Here is a 23,604-nt window from a genome sequence, read left to right as displayed (position 1 = left end):
CCCCCCCCCCCCCCCTGTGTAGAGAGCGGCTGTGTAGAGAGCTAGACCCTAAGTAGACTTTATGTTGTTATGTTGTAGTAAGTCTGCCCACTACGAACACATGGGGCGCGATAATTCACTCTGGTTGTGGCGCTGCGTTTCCCCGGTCAAAGTGTACGAGAAGACAACACGTGAATAACAAACACGCTGCCGCCGCCGCTGCCCTCCAGGTACCGCGCAGCCCGTGACGTCAGAGCGCGACATCGTGTGTTGACTGCTTCGCGGAAACCATCGAGACAGCGATGGGAAACGCACGTCCGCGCGCGGTCTTTCACCGCTGTTTCCACGACAACGAGTGTGAGAGAGACTGAGAGGGAGAGAGAGAGAATGGGAGAGAGGGAGAGAGAGAGAGAGGCAAGGGAGAAAGAAAATAAGAATGTGTGGATAAAGAGTTGTTTGAGCTTGAATAAATGAGCTTATTGTCAACTCTGGGAAATGGGTTAATTAAGAAAGAGGAGGTGGAGAACCACATCCACCCAGATGGGGGTGACGGCGGGAGCCTTCACCGGAGAGTTCCGGGGCATGCCGCAGGCCTGTGATTGGTTAAAGCACCTCAGCGGGATGGGGTCTGTTGTTGTTGTCGTCCACGCCGTTCTGTCTTTTGATCCAGCCCCTTGGAGGGGGCCCTGTCCTCTAGCGGTCGGTGTGTGTCCCTGTGGCGCGGTCATGTGTAACGCCCGCCTTGCCGTGCCCCTCACATTAACGCCATCGCTTGTTCACGTTCAGCGCTGCATGTTGGCTGTAATGTACGCTACGTCTCAGACCTCAGCCTCTTGGTGAACCTTTGTGAAGCATCACGCCCCGCACGGCTTCTGTCCACTTGTTTAATGTGAGGGGCCTCGCCAGTGATGGACACTACGTCTGTTAACCAAGGTGGTGTCACTGACACTACGTCTGTTAACCAAGGTGGTGTCACTGACACCACGTCTGTTAACCAAGGTGGTGTCACTGACACCACGTCTGTTAACCAAGGTGGTGTCACTGACACTAACGTCTGTTAACCAAGGTGGTGTCACTGACACTACGTCTGTTAACCAAGGTGGTGTCACTGACACTACGTCTGTTAACCAAGGTGGTGTCACTCTTGGTCCGTTGACAAGCTGCTCCTAGATTCAGACACAAAGCGCCTCAGGCCATCTGATCTGATGTCCAATTAAACAGCAGCTATTGAGCAGCGTGGGCAACAGGAGGCGTCCCTCTCAGCGGGGGGCCCACAGTGAGGCTGAGGGGGGCTGTGATACTGGACTCTGTATCAAAGGGGCTTTGACGACTAAGCGACCATTTCCCCGCTTCACAGAGTGTAACGAGAACCTCTCACTCGCACTGACACATGAGGCCCACTCTCAGTGTGGCTTTGTTACACTGATTTAACACACACACACACAGACTCACAAGCACACGCTCATGCACACACACCCACACACACACTCGCCACCACAGTTCTGAAACTCTTGGCTTTGTACGACGGTCAGCGCGTTGTTCTTCTGTCCAGGGTCCTGTAATGCTCAGCTCTGCATCAAACTGTGGCCGGCGGCAGGGTCTGTGTGGACCCGTACTGGTCTGCTCTGGTCTGCTCTGGTCTGCTCTGGTCTGCTCTGGTCTGCTCTGGTCTGCTCTGGTCTGCTCAGGACCTGCGCGGGCCTTCCACTGTTGAAAAGGGGAATCCTGTGCAAACTGTTCTGCGGTGAAGCAGAGCGCTTTGGACTGCTCTGTGGGTCCAGCCGTTGCAGGCGGCTGGCTGAAGGCTTTGGGGAGGCCTGCACCACAAACCCTCCACAGGTTCCACTAGCATGATGTAGCATGGCTGTGAATGCATGAAGGTACACTGAGCCGTGCCCTCGGTTATCTCACTAGAAGTAGACCCCATCTCCTAACAGACGTTGGCGTCGTTTGAATGTGTCTGTTGTCCGCTGAAGGGCTCAGTGAGATGCTCTACACAGGACGTGGCTGAAGCCACCAAACCATTCAGGCGTCATAGTGGCTGCCCCCCCCCCCCCCCCCCCCCCCCCGCCCCACGCACGCCCGCATGACCCTACTGCGTCCCCCCCCTGACCACTTCTTCCCCACAGTGGCGGGCGACACCACGTTGTGCGTGGAGTGGAGTGCTCCGAGCCCAGTCACCGACGTGGCCCTGTGGGGGAACACGAGGACCGGCCTGGCCCGCAGACTGCTGCTCACAGCGCCGCTGGGGAGCCTGGACTGGAGCCAGGTGCTGCTCCTCCTCCCCTGTTGTGGTCCCGACTCACGGGCGCGTCCTCTAGGGACCACTGATTGAATTGATCCCATATCGTGCTGTTTTAAGGTTAATAATTGCATTTGGGGGTACTGCTAGAATAGGGTCACATGCCTGTGTGTTAGAAATAGCCCTTGTTATTCTCACACTGTTCATTTCTGCAAAACCAATTTCAGCGTCTTTCAAAAACGGTCTGAATTGTCTCACGTCGCTTTAAGGCCCCCCCTCCGAGTAGCCCAGTCTGCTGTGATTGGTCAGCACGCCCACTCTGTTGCGATTGGTCGAACGATTTGCGCGTGTGTCGGCAAATTCACACGCAGGAGAAGTTGTAAACATTGCGGGGAGGGCGCGGGGCGCGGCCCTTCAGCGCCGCCCGGTACAGTCTGACGTCACGCTGTGACGGATGGAAAGGTTGAGCTCAAAGCAGTTTGACGCACCTGTTGAGGGGCGTTCTGGATGGGAGTCCAATGGGCTGCACCACTAACCAGACCCTCTAATGGACCTCAGCCGCACCGCCCTGTGAAGCATTCAATTATTTTCTCAACCTTTCCCGGTTTAATAATAACCTAATTAACCACATCATCCCACCGTGTGGATCAGTTTGGGTTCCCTCGTTATTTTAGTTTTCATTAATCAGTTCAGCCGTTCAGTTCTAATTATTCACCAATCATTCATTGTAATTAGCAATTAATTTTTAATTCTTAATTTGGATCTTAATTAGATTTTTTTTTTTGGCTTTTGGACAAAATAGTTATGCCAAACAATAAGGCTAACTCTTTTCTGCGTTTCCGCTGCGTGGACGATGAATCGGACACGTCTCATTCATGGATTAACATTTTTTAAAAAGTACTTAGTTGTATCTTATCCTAGCTATCATTGTTGTGTACGGGGAACGGGTTAACCTAGTGATGGTTAGTGCTTGGCACTTGTTTATATGAACATCCTTACTGTACCGACAGTGATAAATAGTTTCTCCTTCTTCTGACAAATGTACTTATTGTAAGTCACTTTGGATAAAAGTGTCTGCTAAATGGCCTAAATGTAAATGTGATGCATTGAAGTGAGCTTGTGGAGCTGCCTGCTGTGATCATCCTTAACCCAACCTTTTTTGTTCCAAGGACCGGCATTTTCATAAAAAAAATTGGAGGACCGGCAGTCAATTTGAACGCCTTAATTTTAAGATGCATCATTTTTAAACAAAGGATGTGGCTGTTTTTCAACATGATTTATGTGTGATATTCACAACAATTAAAGCAACAGCAAGGAAATGCTTGAGTCTCCGGCTCTCTTCAACAATGTAATAATACAAAATAATGCTTTATAAGAGAAACACAAGAAGAAATACATTTACATTACACATGCATTTACAGTACTCGTATAGCCGAAGTTATAAAATATGAAAAATATATTATCTATAGGTCTATATAAAAAAATAATAACTCAAGGCCGGTTCTAACAGGTCCGTGGATGGTCTCCGGTCTGGGGACTGGGGGATGACAGGCTGCTGTTTCTTCAACCAAACGTAGGCCTGCTCATATATCCAATACAGGACCACACATAAACACCGCTCAGACGTCACCTAAAGGCTACGTCCGCCACGCCGTGATGATGCACCTTACTATGTCCATAGGGGGGTTGCTATGGTAACCTGAGGGAGGAGGGGGGACACGCCACAGTCCACTTGTCTTGGAGAGGTGTGCGCTGTGTGTGATGTCATCAGCTAATCACAGCACGTGTAACGACTGGTTCCCTGGTGACCGGTTGCTATAGAAATATTCCTTTTGTGGAATGTTGGGCGACAAAGGAGATCCGTTTTGTGAAGAGAGAGAGGGAGGGAGAGGGAGGGAGGGAGGGAGGGAGGAAGAGAGGTGGTAGACAGGCCACCATCCAGCGCGGTTGGAGTCCGAGAGAAACGACCTGCAGCGGCGGGCGGGTCGCAGGACGATGTGTGTTTTATTCTCCATTGAAAAAATCTTCTGCGAGAAAACCCGGGGCGTTGTCGGGAAGGAGAGAGCTCTGGTAATTCAAAGAGAAAGGCTGCGGGTTAACGTGCACTATGGGATCTGGAATCGACTGAGTAGCAGACACGCCTTCATGGTGCTATAAGAGGCAGCCTGGTAGCCTAGGCAACATGTTTGATCATTAAGAGAAAAGATAGTTGACTCAATAGGACACTGCTACACTACTAGTTCCCAAATGAGGCGTCTGCTGTGCTGTCACCTTAATTAGCCTGTAATTAGAGCGATCGCTGCAGACCTCTAGGAACCTGTGGCACGGCGTGTGACAGCGGAAGCGTTTCCTAGGTGATGGGGGAGCAAGTTTAGACCGATGCAGCTTTCATAACACCCATGTTAGCGTTCATCCGTTCATCTGGGACCACCAAACCTGCGCTGTCACAGAAACACAGACGCCGCGTTGGCGGCTGGGAAAAAAAAATAAAGCTGGGAATAATCAGCTTCAGTCATGGCGGCTCCCTCCAGCAGACATGGCTCCCCTCCCTCCAGCAGACATGGCTCCCCTCCCTCCAGAAGACATGGCTCCCCTCCCTCCAGCAGACATGGCTCCCCTCCCTCCAGCAGACATGGCTCCCCTCCCTCCAGCAGACATGGCTCCCCTCCCTCCAGCAGACATGGCTCCCCTCCCTCCAGCAGACATGGCTCCCCTCCCTCCAGCAGACATGGCTCCCCTCCCTCCAGCAGACATGGCTCCCCTCCCTCCAGCAGACATGGCTCCCCTCCCTCCAGCAGACATGGCTCCCCTCCCTCCCCGTGTCCACCGCTGTCAACGTGCGTGTGAAAGACGAGGTGTCTAACGTTATTAATTCATTGTTTAACAGGCTACCATCCGTCAGGTATCTGATTTATTTAGACCACATGATTGAAGCTAACATCAGTACTTCATTGAACCACACATTTGTAGTGCTGACACCAGTCCTGGGGTGCGTTTCCCAAAACAGTCAGGAAGTTAGCATTTTGCAGACATATTACTAAGCCGAGTTGTACGATGCAGCAGCCGAAGTACAAGTGTTTCTCAAAAGTCTCCAGCTAACATAGCAATACATAGCTGACCTCTTTGTTGATTAGCTGCGTACTTATCAGCTAATACATCGTGAACAGATGTTTATCATCAGCTAATACATAGTGAACAGATGTTTATCATCAACTAATACATAGTGAACAGATGTTTATCATCAGCTAATACACAGTGAACAGATGTTTATCATCAGCTAATACATCGTGAACAGATGTTTATCATCAGCTAATACATCGTGAACAGATGTTTATCATCAGCTAATACATAGTGAACAGATGTTTATCATCAGCTAATACATAGTGAACAGATGTTTATCATCAGCTAATACACAGTGAACAGATGTTTATCATCAGCTAATACATAGTGAACAGATGTTTATCATCAGCTAATACACAGTGAACAGATGTTTATCATCAGCTAATACATCGTGAACAGATGTTTATCATCAGCTAATACACAGTGAACAGATGTTTATCATCAGCTAATGCATAGTGAACAGATGTTTATCATCAGCTAATACATAGTGAACAGATGTTTATCATCAGCTAATACACAGTGAACAGATGTTTATCATCAGCTAATACACAGTGAACAGATGTTTATCATCAGCTAATACATAGTGAACAGATGTTTATCATCAGCTAATACATAGTGAACAGATGTTTATCATCAGCTAATACACAGTGAACAGATGTTTATCATCAGCTAATACACAGTGAACAGATGTTTATCATCAGCTAATACATAGTGAACAGATGTTTATCATCAGCTAATACATAGTGAACAGATGTTTATCATCAGCTAATACACAGTGAACAGATGTTTATCATCAGCTAATACATAGTGAACAGATGTTTATCATCAGCTTATACACAGTGAACAGATGTTTTCTGAAATTCACAGGTGGAAGCCTCACAAACTTTGATATTTAGACTACATGATTGTTATACAGTTGTGGTTAATATTCGCCAACTTGATTGTGTTTAGCCTACTTATTCTTTGTATCAACATAAGAAACAAACATTTCGGAAATAATTGTTTGTTTGGAAAAAACGTCACACAAATTTTTAAGGACACTGGCGAATATCCCAGCATAGGCACTATCTATATCTATATCTATAATCTATATATATCTATCCAAAGCAATATAGGTGCTGCAAACGATTGATACGGAAAAAAGATAATTCAAACAATGAATTTGGTGAGAAATTTGCTTTGTCTACACTATTCTCTGGGATATGGATAAGTAAAAAAAATAACTTTTCTTCCCAATGCTTGTGAATGAGTGGTGAGAGTACTCGCCTTGAGACAGGCTAAACAGCTTTTGCTGTTTTTTTTGCCACGGGTTCGAGGCCTGCCAGGCGGGTCTTGTTTCCTCAGTTCTAATGATAGATTTTAGATGTTTGAAGTCTGTCCATCTATTAACAGTACCTAGGCTGTATATTACCCTCCTACACTATTTTGATAGCCTATTAATTTTGACAGGGGGGCAGCATCTTGTGTTGTTGCTGCAGTGGATGCATGTTTCTTGATACAGGCCCGGCCTATTTATTATTATTATTTTTAATTGTGAATCACTGAATTCACTCACTCTAAAACCTGCTGCCCAGAATCTTATCACATATGTAAAAGTAACAGGGTTTTAAAGGAAATATTTGTGAGCCATTAAATGTCCAGTGATGTTCCACCCCCTAACATTTGGAGGCGGTACTGCACTAACTCGGAATGCTAATAGCGTAAAAAAGACAAAGAAGACTGAAATCGGTCACGTGACCATGAATATCCAGGAAGCATGTGGCATAATACAGACCTTCACCAGCCCTAGAGCTGTTGTAAATCATTTGCCTTTTTACCATGTGAGTAGTAAGGACTCAGCCAGACTATGTTGTTGGGAAACAGTCAGGAAGCCTTACCTTACCTAGTACTATGGAGTTTAATAACTTCAGAGCTTCCTATGTCGGTGAAATGGTTTTGGGGAACACTTTCCTATTAACTGTTGAGTCCCTAAGAGGTAGGTTGCTAAGGAAGTTAGCAACTATGTTTTTGGGAAACAAACCCCTGAATAGCCTCTTCTACATAGAGTGGTCAACACAACACCACATAGGGTTTTATGGGTTACAGATAAGACCCTATGAGCATGGCCTCTTGCCATTTCCGCCCACACCCACGACAGACCAAAGGTTACACACTGAAGATTACACACTGAAGGTTACACACTGAAGGTTACACACTGATGTCTTACCTGTGTTCCAGAGAGGCTTCATGAACCACCTCCAGAACGCAGCTTGTTTACCTTGTGTCTCTGAATAAACCACATGTTGAACATTTACCTCTCCGAGTCATACCGAGCCCCAAACAACCATACAACAAAGGATTAAAATAGGTTTCTTTAATCATATCCAGGGGCCTCTACGGATTCAGTTTTTTGCTCAGGAAATGTCCTTTCCTAAGGAGATGACCCGGAATTACTTGGAGGAAAGGTGGTTTGAATTCTAAAAATGCTTAGGAAAGGAGCCTCGATGCATCCTTTAACCCTCCTTTAGCATAGGTTACTCCTGACCAACCTTTACGAAAGGAAAGGAGACTTTGGTATCCCATAATAACATAACTTAACGGTGGCAATATTTAAAGAAACAGGCCACCGACGAAGTTTACCAACTCTACGCGAAGATGCATGAGAGACGCGGTTAAGCAGAAGAAGAGAAGAGAAGAAAATAAAATGATAATAATGGATACCAATTCCAGAAACATTATTTTTCTAAATTAATTCATTTATTGCTGGTTAGTAAGCACATAATATACACCATAAGAAAATAAAATGCAGACTTCACATTTAAGAAAGACTACTGGGGGCAGTTAATTTAAACATCAACATAAGTTGAGCCTCTTTTTTTTCACATGTGAATTGGGATTCAAGTGGCCTCAAATATTCCCGTTGGCCTAGTCTGACCTAAGTGATTCTCACTGTTGGTGACAACCTGAATAAATCAATACAACAAGAACGCAAGAACAAAACAAGAACACATTTTTTTGTTTCACGCTAGAGATGATAGAAGTCAGCAATACCCGCCGTTGCGCAATGACATCGGTTAGTAAAGTGGAGTCTAATTCATTTTAAACAGTGCGGTCTTTTCCTATGTTCGAAAGGAAGCACCTTTCCATCTCTCCTTGACCCGATGACGTTTACCACAAAGGTTAAGCAAAGGAGGCATAAAGGTTAGGAGATTTGAATATTCGTAGAGGCCCCTACACTCTTCCGTCACATGGAGCACCAGTCGTAGTAGGAAAGGCTTATTCTGAAACCAGCCACAATAAACAGGATCCCCACGCGATTGAACTGAAGTTCTTTGAGCTGGGCGTCCCTCAGCGAAACATGTTCCAGCCTCTCTCTCCCAGCCTTCAGTCGTCATTGACGTCATCCCAATCCTGGAAACCTTTTTGCGCTTGTGCAAACATTTAGATATTTTTGGTATTTGCCACATATTTAAGTTCTCTCTGATCTGTCCAGACACTGAAAATGGCCTGGTCATCTGAGTGGACCCATATTAAATAGCACACAACCTTTGCCTGCCATGCAGTCTCCCAAAGCGTTGACGTTGGTGCTCCAAGTGCACGCAGGTAGAGCTATAAAAAGAGCGGGCGGACAATGCGCTGGTCAACACCTGATACCAGCGGTGTGACTTTACACCAGAGACAGATTTGATGAAGGAACTGACGAGAGGAGGGGTACATCTTTTGTCCCCTGTCTGGTTCTTTTTACAGGTCATGCTGGGTCTGTGTGTGTGTGTGTGTGTGTGGGGGGGGGGGGGGGGGGGGGGGGGTATATATATACAAACGTAACATTTCCTGGTCGGTGTTACATTGGAAGCCTTTGGTTGCAGCTCCTTGTGCTTGACCTGGTGATGCATGTTTCATTTGATGTTTAAGTGAGGCCTACTAGCAATCAACTGAATGGGAGACATTCAATTTTCAAGGTCTTGACTAGTATTTTGCTCTGCTTTGAAAACCTTCATTGATTTGCCCCTGAGTCATACTACGAGAGTGGGAACATGCACCAAAGCTGCTCTCTGTCATATCAACCTTCAAGTCTAACCTTCCTCTCTCTCTCTCTTTCAGGTGAATGTTGATGACACCATTGAAATGTTACCTAAATCAAGAAGAGCTCTTACTATTCAAGAGATTGCAGCATTAGCGCGCTCCTCTCTACATGGTATGCACCATACGCTAACCTTAACCTATATTAAGGGTTAACAAAGGAAATATGAACAAATACTATACTACATAGGCATACATGTCTGCTTAACACACACACACACACACACACACACAAGCCATTCCGACATTGAAACCCTTGTCAGTGTTCTGTTCCCGCCCGGTCTCTTCAGGTATCTCCCAGGTGGTGAAGGACCATGTGACCAAGCCCACAGCCATGGCCCAGGGTCGGCTGGCCCACCTGATAGAGTGGAAGGGCTGGTGTAAGCCCATGGAGACGCCGGCAGCCCTGGAGTCGGACTTCAACTCCTACTCAGACCTCAGTGAGGGCGAGCAGGAGGCACGCTTCGCTGCAGGTGGGATTCCCTGTTTCCCTGTGCCCTTGAGTACAAACATGACTGTGTTGTTCCAGAGGAGCTCGTATGCTCGCTGGGGGGCCCCGTCTGTGTTGTTCCAGAGGAGCTCGTATGCCTGCTGGGGGGCCCCATCTGTGTGTCGGTGCTTTGGAGGAACCTAACCCTCAAGCCTTTTACTTCAGAGGAACAGGGATGCAGTGGGTTGCATCGGGCTATAGATCGATCCTGAAATCGCCAATGTTTTAAAAAAGGAAGGATGTAAATGTAGACTCACATTTGGTGACCTGTTATTGGAGATTCTATTCTGTTACTATAATGTCCCTCAAACATTTGACTGGCCCCTTACATCTGTCCAAACCGAAACCAGGGCTCGTACAAACACATGGTTTTCAAAGTACAAATAGAGGGTTGGCGATGCGCTCCGTGGAGCCCGTATAAGGGCCCGCAGACGGGCCTGATGGCCACCAGCCTCCTCTCAGAGCCCTGGGTAATGGAGCTCACATCACAGAGCCCTGGGTAATGGAGCTCACATCACAGAGCCCTGGGTAATGGAGCTCACAACGGAGTGGCATCAGCTGGTACCAATTAGAGCCAATCTGAGACCATAATCACCATAACCCGTTGCGGTCTCTCTGGTTCAATGATGAGGTTTGGTTTCACTTACAACAGCGCGGCAACGCCGCACCACAGACTTCACTTTAATTAAGATCACTTTCTGAATCACTTTCCCATCGGGATGGCTTTTGGTTTGAGCACCAGGGTGCCAAGCTCATCTAAGCTATCTATCTAGTCTAGCCTTTGTCTGGTGCCAACTCTCAGCTCCTTCCTCACCCCCTCTCTCTTACTATCCTCAATAGTGTGATGTGATGAAGAGATGAGAGCAGAGCCAATAGAATCAGGGGAGATCACACTTTAGGTTACTTTCTGCCCCTGGCTACCTCCCTGGCATCCTCCCCTTTGCCTCCTGCAATGCAGAAGCTCAAGGTTAAAGGACAATTCCGGTACTTTGAACATTGAGCCCCATTTCTGGTTTGTCTAGGATGAAATAGAGTGGTTAACACCGACATTTTGACTATTGGTCCTGTCTCAGGTATTTGGCTCATTTAGAATCACCCCTGCCTGCTTCAGAATGGCTGGCTACAGGCAATCAAACATGTCCTTAAAACAACCCTAAACGTTTGTTTTCAGAAATGTGCAACTCGCCGAGTGGTTGCACATTTATCACATTTGTAAATCCATTGATTTCTGTTGGAAGACTCATTGCTCGTTGACAGGAAACGGAAAATGGGTCTGGTTGTAGTCTTTTCACTCAGTTCTAGCCCTACTGTTGAGACGGAGAACCGAGCAAAAAGACTACAACCAAACATAAACAGCCTCCCTTTCCATTTCTTGCCAATGAGCAATGAGTCTTCCAACAGGAATCAATGGGATATACAAATGCGATAAATGTGCAATAAAACACGACAAACTGTATTTCGCTACAATACTTGATTTGGAACATCAACGAACACCACTAACCACTCGGTGAGTTGCACATTTCTGAAAACGAACGTTTAGGGTTGTTTTAAGGACAGGTTTGATTGCCCGTAGCCAGCCCGTAGCAGATAGGGGCGATTCTAAATGAGCCAAGTACCCAAGACAGGACCAATAGTCAAAATTTCTCTATTTCATCCTAGACAAACCAGAAAGGGGGCTCAATGTTCAAAATACCAGAATTGTCCTTTAATTGGCACAGCAAGGTTCTGGTCCTGTCCGTTGTTGTCATGCCGTCATCATTCTTCTTCTCTTTGACTTAAAGTAGAAGCTCTTCTATTTTCTGAGAGCACTGCATCATGCGTGTGTTGTGAAAGAGTCGTGGTCTGCAACATGAGAACAGTTTTCTCAAAAAGATAAACTAAATCTGTGATAATTTCAACCTTTTCATGGAAACAGAGGTGTGATTTGCCGGGATCTTACCAAACATGTGTATGCAGCAGTGCTTTCTTCAATTAGAAAGTGTGGCAGTGCTCGTCAAACACAAGTCTCCTCATTTGTTTTCAAACCCTAGTTCTTTCAGGAGCTAGGACAACCTAGCCAAAGAACCCGCCCTCCCTTCCCCATGCACCACGCTGGGCTGCTGTCCCTGGACTGGCCCAGGGGCCGAGTCCTCTACTGCCCTCTGGCCCAGGGGCCGAGTCCTCTACTGCCCTCTGGCCCAGGGGCCGAGTCCTCTACTGCCCTCTGGCCCAGGGGCCGAGTCCTCTACTGCCCTCTGGCCCAGGGGCCGAGTCCTCTACTGCCCTCTGGCCCAGGGGCCGAGTCCTCTACTGCCCTCTGGCCCAGGGGCCGAGTCCTCTACTGCCCTCTGGCCCAGGGGCCGAGTCCTCTACTGCCCTCTGGCCCAGGGGCCGAGTCCTCTACTGCCCTCTGGCCCAGGGGCCGAGTCCTCTCTGGCCCAGGGGCCGACTCCTCTCTGGCCCAGGGGCCGAGTCCTCTCCTGTCTCTCAGCAGCGGGCCCTGTGTGCTCAGGGGCCTCTGGGGGGCACGGGGCCACTGGCATGAAAGGCATCGGTTTGTGGGACTCAGTTGGCCCATGCTGGCATGTTTGTGCGTGAGTGTGTGTTTGTGCGTGAGTGTGTGTTTGTGCGTGAGTGTGTGTTTGTGCGTGAGTGTGTATGAAAGAGGGAGGGGGTAAGTTTGCGAGAGCAGAGGACGGCTGCATGCACGTGTGAACGTGTCCATGTGTGCCAGTCCGAGGTCTCCTGCCAGCTCATGAAGAGATGGAATAAGATGCAGGGGGTGGAGGTGGGGTGGAGGGGGAGCGTGTCCTATTGATAGTCTGGCTCCTGCCAACAGATAGACACTATCTGTACACACACACACACACACACACACACACCCTCCTTTACAAGGCCGTCAGCCAAAGCCATGGTGACCGGAAAGGATTATCTGCAAAGTGTGTGTGTGTGATAGAGAGTGTGTGTGTGTGTGTGTGTGTGTGTGTGTGTGTGTGTGTGTGTGTGTGTGTGATAGAGAGTGTGTGTGTGTGTGTGTGTGTGTGTGTGTGTGTGTGTGTGTGTGTGTGTGTGTGTGATAGAGAGTGTGTGTGTGTGTGTGTGTGTGTGTGTGTGTGTGTGTGTGTGTGTGTGTGTGTGTGTGTGAGAACATGGGCGAGGCAGGGCGCTCCCCTCAGTTGGCAGGCTCTCCTCCCTCAGGGGGGTCCTCTGGAGGTCTAGAGAGGATGTGGCGTTCCCCTCCAACAGGAAACAGCCATGTTGTCCCAAAAACACAGGGGCTCCTTGAAGCCTGACACAAGCAGAAATAAGACTATAGCGCTGCTATTTCAACTAAATAGTGTCTATCACATTGATCACTGGCATATACACAATCATTATTGGGCAGTATTTGTTGTAACTGTAAAAAGAAATATGCTCATCAAAGAGGCTGTATTACAGAGTTGGTCCACTGACCGGCTGTCAGACATCAACAAAGCTGATGAGATCACAGTGGAGCACAGCAGCGAGGGGAGGAGACCCCCCGGTGCTCAACCAGACCTGTGAGGGCTCAGAGCAGCAGCTGGTGGACGCCCTGCTGTCTGGGAAGAGGTTGAACTCAGCGCTCAGATGAATGGGACCATCGACCCGGCTCCGTCAGAGACCACACTTGAAGGCAGAAGAGAGAGATTGAGAGCGGGAAACGAGAGAGTGAGAGAGATGAGGAGTGAAAGAGTGAACATGTGATGCAGAAGAAACAGCGAGGGTGTTGGAATTGCCTGAGTAAGTTGTTTCTAGGGAGATGGTTGGAGACGGGATGGGGATGAGTCGGCCTGAATACAAAACAGAAGGGTTAATAGAGCGAGGTGTGGGAGGGCGTTCCAGAGGCTCACAGACCCAGAGCGTAGCGGCAGCCATGTTAGTGGGCCGGTCATGTGACAACAGGAGAGACACTGATTGGATATATCGTCTGCGCCAATGCTACCTCCCACGGTTCCCTCGTGGGGATTGGTCAATCGGAAAATATCTGTGATACTGTGTGGAAATACGATTGTTACCATGACAACCACCTATCACCTTGTCTACATCGATATGCGTGGCACTGTGTGTCTGTGTCACAAAGCGAGCGATGGGAATACAGCATATATCAAGTGTGTGTGTGTGTGTGTGTGTGTGTGTGTGTGTGTGTGTGTGTGTGTGTGTGTGTGTGTGTGCAGGCGTAGCAGAGCAGTTTGCCATAGCGGAGGCTAAGCTCAGGGCCTGGTCCTCTGTGGACGGAGACGACTCCACTGATGACTCATACGATGAAGACTTTCTGCCTGCCAACGAGCCCACCACACAGAGCACAGGTAACACACACACACACACAAACTGTTAAAAACAGTACACACACACACACACACACAGGTAAACACACACGCACACACACACAGGTAAACACACACGCACACACAAACTGTTAAAAACAGTACACACACACACACACACACACACACACAGGTAAACACACACGCACACACACAGGTAAACACAGCACACAAACACACACACACACACACATACACAGTTAAACACAGCACACACACACACACACACACATATGTCATGTGACTCAATGGATGGTCACACAAACAGCCTACAAGTGTCTGGGAACACTTTGGTTTCCCTGTAAACAGAAACACACCACTGCATCACCAGCTGGGCTGGGGAAACCAGCCCAGACATACTGGTGTTCAGAGAGGAAACCAGTCCAGACATACTGGTGTTCAGAGGGTAAACCAGTCCAGACATACTGGTGTTCAGAGGGTAAACCAGTCCAGACATACTGGTGTTCAGAGAGGAAACCAGTCCAGACATACTGGTGTTCAGAGGGGGGTCACAGGGTTCTTATAGTGGGAGTAGAATTGGCCGTGGGCGTCAGTTTGGTTTGAAATGTGCTGGGGACAGAGACTCACTCCAAAGTGCATTTTCAGAGTGCTGGGTACAATGAGGATGCACTCTTTTTCTCTTTAGTGCAGGTAATGAAAGGTTCTGAAAGACGGCATACCCCTGTAGCTCACTAATGAATCAAATGGATCCACACGTTTCCTGGGGTGGTCACCGGGGACATGTGGCCCACACGCCACCGCTGTGTTTGTAGCTGATCAGCTGGCAGGCTGAGCATCACTGTATATTGTCGCATACAATTATGTCATACAATTATGGCTTTAAAACGCTCTGAAACAACGTGTGCCCTTTGAGGATGTACTTACAACCGGACAAAACTAAATTGGTTGAAATCGTAATGAATGAATGACTGACGGCGATTGTTTACATCGATCTCGTAGTAACCGGTAAAGCCCACAATTCGCGCAAAGCATCACGGGGCGGTGGAAACTTGTGGATACAAAAAACTGATGTCTGACACATTTTATGAATAAAGTGTTTCCAAAAAGCATTGGACATATGACCCACTATGTTGTGCTCCATGTACCCAATGTTGACAACGTGACATGACTAAGCTACCAACACAAACAAAGAAAGGAAATGAACTAAGTGTTTAAGTTGTGAAGGGGCAAACGTGTGGCTACACACAGCACTACAAATGTCAAGATTGAAAAAGCAAAAAATATTTGTTGCACAGCTGAACGCTGTATCACATCATGGGCTGTTCTCAATTCACAACACACATCCATCCAATCTACATCAGGCATTGTGACCAAAACTCATGCACTCCAGACCACAGTTATTCCACTAATTACTCCACTATCGTCATCTCCACTATACCCAAGACTGTACGAACGCAAACCACCAAGTAGCCTGGATAAGTCAGGCTACTTGGTGGCTAAGGCTAACATCAATTGCAAGAGTTAGAACATCCGACCACTTGAGTGCAAAAAACACAAAAGACCTCGCCACAGCACCAGCAAATCTTAAGCAATAAATATCGCGTCTTACCTTTATTTATGTGGCAGATGCATCCCGTGGTGTCGCCTACCACATCCATTTAGTTCAACAGGTTATCACTCTGTATGTCCATGGTACTAGCAACCTGCTCTGGTGCTTTTTACCTTCATGTGTTCAGGCTAAAATGACTTGATTGTCTGCTGCCTCATTATTGCATCCCAGCCAAAGAGTATCGGTATTAATACCTCATTCATTGTCCAAGCCAGGCTGGCAGCTCATACAAAAATAGTAAGGGATAATGTATAGAACGCCAGTCATTATCAGGGAAATAAGCCCAGACAGGGCGAACCGGACCCTTAACTTGCTTCGCCCTTAAGGGGCTTGTTTTCGATAATGACCGGCGACGTTCTATACATTATCCCGCTTATTACACGGCTACTTACCAAAACGAAAAAATAACTTCACACAGTGTGCCTTTTTACAATTAATTTGTTACCAGCATTCGTAGTGTTGATCAGCAGATCAGCAGAAATAGTCCGCCAAAGATGTTGACGTCGCTTAGCAACCAAATACGATGGGGTTGATAAGTTACTGAACTACTTGCGGAGTGATACGAGAGACGTGAATCAGAGCCACTTTCCTTGACCAGTCATTAAATGCTTAGCAATGGTCAATTATCGAAAAATAATTCACCACCCCTGCCCCTGCAAGTGAACGGTACAGCATTGAGAGGAGCCGTGTAATAATCCATAATATTTAAACTCAAGTTTTTTGTCTTTTTAAGTGGTGGCTACAAAGTTTATCTTGACGAAAACTGGTGGGTACTCGTCCCCAGCGTCCGCAGCGTAATCGACGCCTATGGAATTGACCTTCTCTCAAAAAGGTCATTGAATATCTTTTGTTGTACTACAACAAGATACTGCTATAGTGTGTGACAGTAACCCATAAAAGGTTTAGCTGGCCATACGTTTAGGTGTGAACAGAAGGGACACTTTCAGACCTTATTCTGTTGACGTATCAAACCCAACGATGACCCCATGACCTCGCGTCGTACCACATCCGGAGTTTGTGATTGGTTCCACCTCTAATATATAAACTTCTTTCTATATTCTGAATGATCTGATTGACTTTTCAGGACAAATGTAAACGTTGGCCCTTGCCTCGCCAGACCCTTTTACAAATCAAGAATTCATCCCCTCTCTCTCTCTCTCTCTCTCTCTCTCTGTCTGTCTGTCTGTCTGTCTGTCTGTCTGTCTGTCTGTCTGTCTGTCTGTCTGTCTGTCTGTCTGTCTGTCTGTCTGTCTGTCTGTCTGTCTCTCTCTCTCTCTCTCTCTCTCTCTCTCTCTCTCTCTCTCTCTCTCTCTCTCTCTCTCTCTCTCTCTCTCTCTCTCTCTCTCTCTCTCTCTCTCTCTCTCTCTCTCTCTCTCTCTCTCTCTCTCTCTCTCTCTCTCTCTCTCTCTCTCTCTCCCCCCCTGTGGTCCAGATCCGTCTCTGTAGGTGGATCTTATTGTCCCAGTGTCCTAGTTTTCATGTTCTTCCAACATTTTTTTTGTTCCCTCGCGCAATTTGATATCCCTCTTGCAAGTTTAATATAATTCCCTTCACTGCAGACGGTCTGTGGCTGTGCGCTGTGTCAGGGCGCTATGAATACTCTCTGAATACATGCCTGTGTGCACACTGGAATGTCTTCACCCGAAGAGGGACTGTCATTCATGAAACTCAGGAAATCCCATTGGACGGAAGCACCAATGTCCCGCCCTCCATAGACCGACAGATAAACACATCAACTCCAGGTTAATGTCTCCCATCGCCCCGTCGATGACCGCGTACTTTCTGTTGGGTAAATGCCACAATGTCTGTGGGCTGGAAGAGAATGCGAAAGTGTGCATTCTTTTTAAATATTTAAAGCACAAATTGCCTGTTTGTCACGCTGGATTGTCTTCACCCGAAGACATTCAGTGTGTTTACATGACACTCAAGAAAATCTAATTATTGGGTTAGTCCGACTATGATTGGATTTTTAAGATGCATGTATACACCTTAGTTGGACTAAAATCGAACCGAATCAGGTTTCTCATAGTCAGATTAAGACCCCTTGATTATTTGATTGATAGTTGCATTAATCATGCATGTATACATTCAATCAGATTGGTATCAGATTTTGCGTTCTGCACATGCTCGAGATTTTTTCTGGGGGCCGTGAGCCGGAAGTAGAAGAAGACTATGGTCACTGTTGGAAAACGAGAAATGGCGATTTATTTAAAAGGGTGGCGAAGAAGATGGAGTGGCGATGTAGTTACGGGCACATCTGTCAAAATAAATGTTTTTTTTCTTCCGACGTGTTTACGATCTTTATTCATTCATTGCGCCGCGGCCGAACTGACAGGGGTATTCTATGATATTATGAATCTTAAAGACTGCGTCTGGTTCTCCGACTCTCTGGTACCTATCTGGTTATCTCGGCCATGGTTGAGAAGGAATTGGGGGAAAGGAATTTTTGCTTTGACGCTCTGAAGTCCAGATTGAACCACGACAGGAGAAAGAGATTGTTGCCGTATGCGGACTGCCACTGGAGGAGGTCTGCCGCCGGACTCCCTACCAGGCATATGGCAGACAACAATGAAATGTGTTTATAGGCTAGAGAAAAGTTATTTTGCTTGTTATTGTTGAATCAGATCTTAGATTATTGCAGGTGATCCACAAAAGCCTATATGGTCAGAACAATGGGACGTCGGAGCAGAGGGTTTATTTTTTTTAAATAAGGGGACGTTGGACTAGTGGGATGAAGGACCAATGGGAATTATTCGGGTTATTGAGAGGTCGGAACAATGGTGCGTCCTAGAATTTACATGGACCCAAACTGACAGCTGGCTACTGAAAACATCCTTCTCGAATGCTGCCTGAGTTTGTTGTTGCTGGTGACGTAAAGAGGTCAGCCGTTGGCATTGATAACTTTGTAAGTGTACAGATAGTTTATTCAAAATGACATTTTATGCACACAAGATGGGGTATTACTGAAGGTTTTGTGTGTATAAAATGTCATTTTTAATAAACTATCTGTACACTTACAAAGTTATCAATGCCTTGTTTCATATGTTAAGACCCTCATTATACTACCACAGAAGTGCCGGGCTACTTCTAGCCTTGTAAGCGGTTTAAAACAGCGATTTCTTTTTTACCATGAGATTTACCCTTAGCATTCCAAAGTATAGCATTTTGTTAGAACTGGTTAAAAACAGCCAACTTAAGAATGTGTCGTATTGGCGTTTTTTTTGCTCCCCAAAGAACGTTCAAACTCGTTATCATACTAAACATATCCCAGATCCATTTGATACCGGATTTCCCCTTAACGTCTCCCGGTCTACACGTTGCTCTCTGCAGACCAACAAGGCACATATTACATCAGCAGGCCAGCAACTGAAACCTGATCTGGATCCAACGCTGAGAGGCCATAGTGCTTACTCAACGCTCTCTCCTGGATTTAAAGGCAGTTCCTTGGCCTGGAGACAGTGGGTGCTCAGGCCTCAACAGTACTCAGTGCTGAGCACCCTCTATAGGCTTCGGCAGTCAGGTGGTCACTCTGATACCCTCTTGGTTTGCCTATGAACTTAAAATGGTGTTTTCGAACAAAGTCTGATATTTGAAGAGTGCACAGTTCAGTGTAATGTGGGAAAAAAGGCTAATCTTATGGTGCAAACTCTCCTGGCGTAGATTTCTTATGACGAGCCTTGGTTGGGTCTAGTGGTTTCTAGTACGTATAACATATAAAAATATATAAATAGATCATTTTTATAGTCGATTGTACCAAGTAAATCAGTGAGGGTACAGTGTTTAAAGATCCCATATCATGCTTTTTTAGGGTTAATAATTGCATTTGGGCGTACTACTAGAATAGGGTTACATGCCTATGTTACAAATACCCTTTATTATTCTCACACTGTTAATTTCTGCAAAACAAATTTCAGCATCTTTCAAAAACATTATTTTTTTGAATAATGTCGCTTTAAGGCCCCCCTCCGAGTAGCCCAGTCTGCTGTGATTGGTCAGCACGCCCACGCTTGCTGACACACACTTTGCGCGTGTGTCGGCAAGTTCACACCCCCGAGAAGTTGTAAACTTTGCGGGTAGCTGGGAGGAGGGACTTCTTCACTTGAGCACCACAGTCTGACGTCACACTATTAGGAAAGTAAAGTTTGAGCGCAAACTAGTTTCACACCCTTATTGAGGGGCGTTCTCGTGGGTGCGAATTCTCCCCCTGGCTCGGACTTAGATTTTTCTAGCTTAGCTCATGTAAAACATGTACACATACGTAGGGTTTAAAGTATGTCTAAAGCAAAGGGAAAAGTCGAAAAAGCATGATATCACCCCTTTAATACCCGACTGTAATCATACCGCTTCATTGAAAATTGTTTTGCTCTCTTTTGATTGGTCGACAATCACCAAGGCTTATTGGTCATTTAGTAGACGTTATAGAAACGAGTACAATTTCAAATTCAAAGTCCTTATTCTCAGCAATTAAGGTAAAACATTGACACAGACACATTCTTGCCTCTATACAATTGGAGCGTTTCATTAACATGGTCTTTGTCTGGTTGTTGGTCTTTGTCTGGTTGTTGGTCTTTGTCTGGTTGTTTCATGGTCTTTGTCTGGTTGTTTCATGGTCTTTGTCTGGTTGTTGGTCTTTGTCTGGTTGTTGGTCTTTGTCTGGTTGTTTCATGGTCTTTGTCTGGTTGTTTCATGGTCTTTGTCTGGTTGTTTCATGGTCTTTGTCTGGTTGTTTCATGGTCTTTGTCTGGTTGTTTCATGGTCTTTGTCTGGTTGTTGGTCTTTGTCTGGTTGTTGGTCTTTGTCTGGTTGTTTCATGGTCTTTGTCTGGTTGTTGGTCTTTGTCTGGTTGTTTCATGGTCTTTGTCTGGTTGTTTCATGGTCTTTGTCTGGTTGTTGGTCTTTGTCTGGTTGTTTCATGGTCTTTGTCTGGTTGTTTCATGGTCTTTGTCTGGTTGTTGGTCTTTGTCTGGTTGTTTCATGGTCTTTGTCTGGTTGTTTCATGGTCTTTGTCTGGTTGTTGGTCTTTGTCTGGTTGTTTCATGGTCTTTGTCTGGTTGTTTCATGGTCTTTGTCTGGTTGTTTCATGGTCTTTGTCTGGTTTTTTGTTCCAGAGGTCTCGTCGCCGTTCCCTCCTTACCTGAAGGACCTGATCCACAGCCAGGTGTGCCAGAACCTGGCCCTCAGGGGCCTCTGCTGCGAGGGGCCCGGTGGCGGGGGCGGGGCAGAACCCTCCCCCACCTCCGACTCCCCGGACACGCTTTGCTCCAGCCTGTGCAGCTTGGACGAGCTACACCCGTTGCTACGCGACCTGGGCGCCACCGGCAAACCCCACCGCCATCCCCACGGCAACGCCGCCGAACTGGCCGCCAAGATCCTGTCTGTGCTGCAGGGCGGCGAGGAGCTGCTGCTGGCCCGCCTGCAGCGCGCCGCCGCCGGCCCCCACTCGCCCGCCGGGGGCAGTGGGGGGGGGCAGGACTCCCCCTGCTACTCGGCCTCCTACTCTGAGACCTACCTGTCGCCAGGGGAGGAGGAGGAGGAGGGCCACGAGGGGCCCTGCAAGGGCTACAAGACCACCGTGTGCCAGGTGGGGGAGCAGCACCTGCCCTGCAGGAGGGTGTCGGACGTGGCCTCCTCTGGGGTGGTCTCCCTGGACGAGGAGGAGGAGGAGGAGGAGGAGGAGGAGGAGGAGGGCCAGGAGAGGCTGGCCCACAGCCAGTGACTCCTGGTCTCAGCCGGGAGTGACCGCTGGCCCACCGCAGGCTCCTCCCACTCTGCTCTGTTCTTTGGTTTTCCGTGACTCGCCTTATTTGTACAACAATTTAAAATCTCATCTTTCCAATTCTCCTGAGTTGTTGGGCCCATAACTCACTGACCCGCTCCCCCTCCAGAGCCCAAATTCTGACCTTTGGACTTACATCCAAAAGCTTTTTGTTTTGAGGCGTCCAAACAATCTTTTCTATGTGTGATGAAGAGCACTGGACCCTGCTGATTGGCTGGCTGTTCGGCTGTACACGGGGCTGCTGATTGGTCGGTAGGGGCTGTACATGGGGAGGAGAAATGCACTCTTACAAGTGGACCGAGTCCAAACACTGAATTTTGCATGTGTCTTTTGCAAGTGCTATAACCAATGGGCTTAGCCAGAGCACAGTTTGTAACCTTCTAGGCTGTTCTGTGTGACCTGCTCGTGGATGAAGCCTGTCCAATGGGCGGGCAGGTCCACACCGCATCCTGGGACCTGCCCCCCCCCCCCCCCCCCTTTGAACCCCCTTTCTTTCTTTTATTGCAAGAGACCGATAGCATCCTTTAATGGGCATGGCTTGCTGCGTATGCCAAACTATTATATTATCCCAGTCACAACCATTTATGAGCAAATGCTGGAATGTTTTCAAAAGTGACTGGAAATTAGTATGTATGTCTGTATTTTAACAAAGTTTAAACTATGGGGGGAGAAAGACGAGAAGCCTTTGTGACAAATGACTCGAGCCGAGATGATGCGCTTTTATTGTGCTAGGTTCCAGTCATCCTGTGCTGGTGGTGGGGTTCCCCAGGAGCGATGGGATCAGCAGCTGGGGGAACCACAGTTCTGTTGGGTTCCCTAACATGAGGGGTGAACTCTGTTGAATACATTCAAATTGAAGCTAATCACAGAACAGCTGTGACCCCATAACCAAGCAAACAGAAACATCGCTGAGAGAAGCTCTGTGACCGTTTGTTGGATGAACAGGAAGAGAAAGAAAAGCTTGCTGGCCCAGAGGCCCCGCCCCAGAGCAGAGGCCCCGCCCCAGAGCAGAGGCCCCGCCCCAGAGGCCGCTGGTCACATTGGAGGTTTTCTATATTTTTGTATGCGTTGTCTTGCTTTGATCTCTTTGCCTAATGCGGCGTGCCAGTGTATGTGTTTTTTGCACGAAGCTAGCGTGGTGGCTGTAGTGTTCTCCTCTTCTTCGTTATCACTGTGTGATATAGTCTACTGGGAAAAAAACGAAAACTAACAAAAACTAAATGTGAAAAATATTTTTTTTTCAAAAGCAGATACTGTGATTTGGTTGGTTACTGTCACCCTGCCCTCCCCCATCCTTCAGAGAGTGTCTGGTTTCAACTCTGATTACCACTTCCTGTCGTACTGAGTACTGATAAGCTTTGCCTTTTATTTGGTACTCCCTCTTTCCTAAGACGAGGTTCCTAGGTTCCTAGGTTCCTAGGTTCCTAGGTTCTCGTCGTGGAGGTGTTCCTCAGTGTATCTTCTTTGAGGAGGCGGTGGGTCTTCTGCTAAAGGGCGTACTTCATACAGTACATTCACGCCTCCATACCGCGCTGAGTCCCGCCCACTAGCCCACTCCCACATCCCCTAGAGGGACTGTCATTCATGCAACTCAGGAAATCCCATTGGATGGAAGCACCAACGTCCCGCCCTCCCCATAGACCAACAAATAAACACATCAACTCCCATCTGCCCGTCGTGACTGCATACTTCCTGTTGGGTAAACGCTGTGATGTCCGTGGGCTGGAAGAGAACGCAAGTGTGCATTTAAAAAAATATATTCAAAGCACATATTGTGTCTTCACTTCCTGTGTTGACCCCGTTTTGTTTGTTCGGCAAAAAAAAAGCCTCAATCTTTTGTGTGAGTGTGACTGTGTGTGCGTGCACAACAGATTCTGGGTGTTTCTGCGTCCTGTGCGTTTCCTAAGATGTCAGCAGGCTGGTTAGGCTGGCCATGTCCGTTCCTAACCCCTGTCGCAGCAGGTCCCTTTAAACAGTACGGGGTGGGTAGAGATCTCATTGAGCTTTAAGCTGTGCCCTTCAGCAGTAATTAGAGATGGAAAGAAG

At 47.3% G+C, this 23,604-nt stretch overlaps 1 protein-coding gene across 1 annotated transcript in view; it reads left to right on the top strand.

Moving 5' to 3' along the window:
* Positions 1-21,498, top strand: part of fam131ab (family with sequence similarity 131 member Ab) — a gene marked incomplete at both ends in the record, with an annotated part of 22,466 nt that extends 968 nt beyond the window's left edge. Inside the window, 5 exons of the mRNA XM_084467400.1 lie at positions 2,109-2,248; positions 9,422-9,515; positions 9,691-9,873; positions 14,063-14,194; positions 20,891-21,498. Coding sequence (XP_084323526.1) covers positions 2,109-2,248; positions 9,422-9,515; positions 9,691-9,873; positions 14,063-14,194; positions 20,891-21,498 — 1,157 coding nt within the window. The remainder of the gene's footprint in view (positions 1-2,108; positions 2,249-9,421; positions 9,516-9,690; positions 9,874-14,062; positions 14,195-20,890) is intronic.
* Between the last annotated feature and the right edge of the window lie 2,106 nt (positions 21,499-23,604).

This window comes from Micromesistius poutassou, assembly GCF_964030765.1.
Source record: "Micromesistius poutassou genome assembly, chromosome: 4".
In the NCBI taxonomy this organism is placed as follows: Eukaryota; Metazoa; Chordata; class Actinopteri; order Gadiformes; family Gadidae; genus Micromesistius; species Micromesistius poutassou.
The sequence above is the reverse complement of the archived record's forward strand: the minus strand, read 5'-3'. Positions and strand labels throughout refer to the sequence as shown.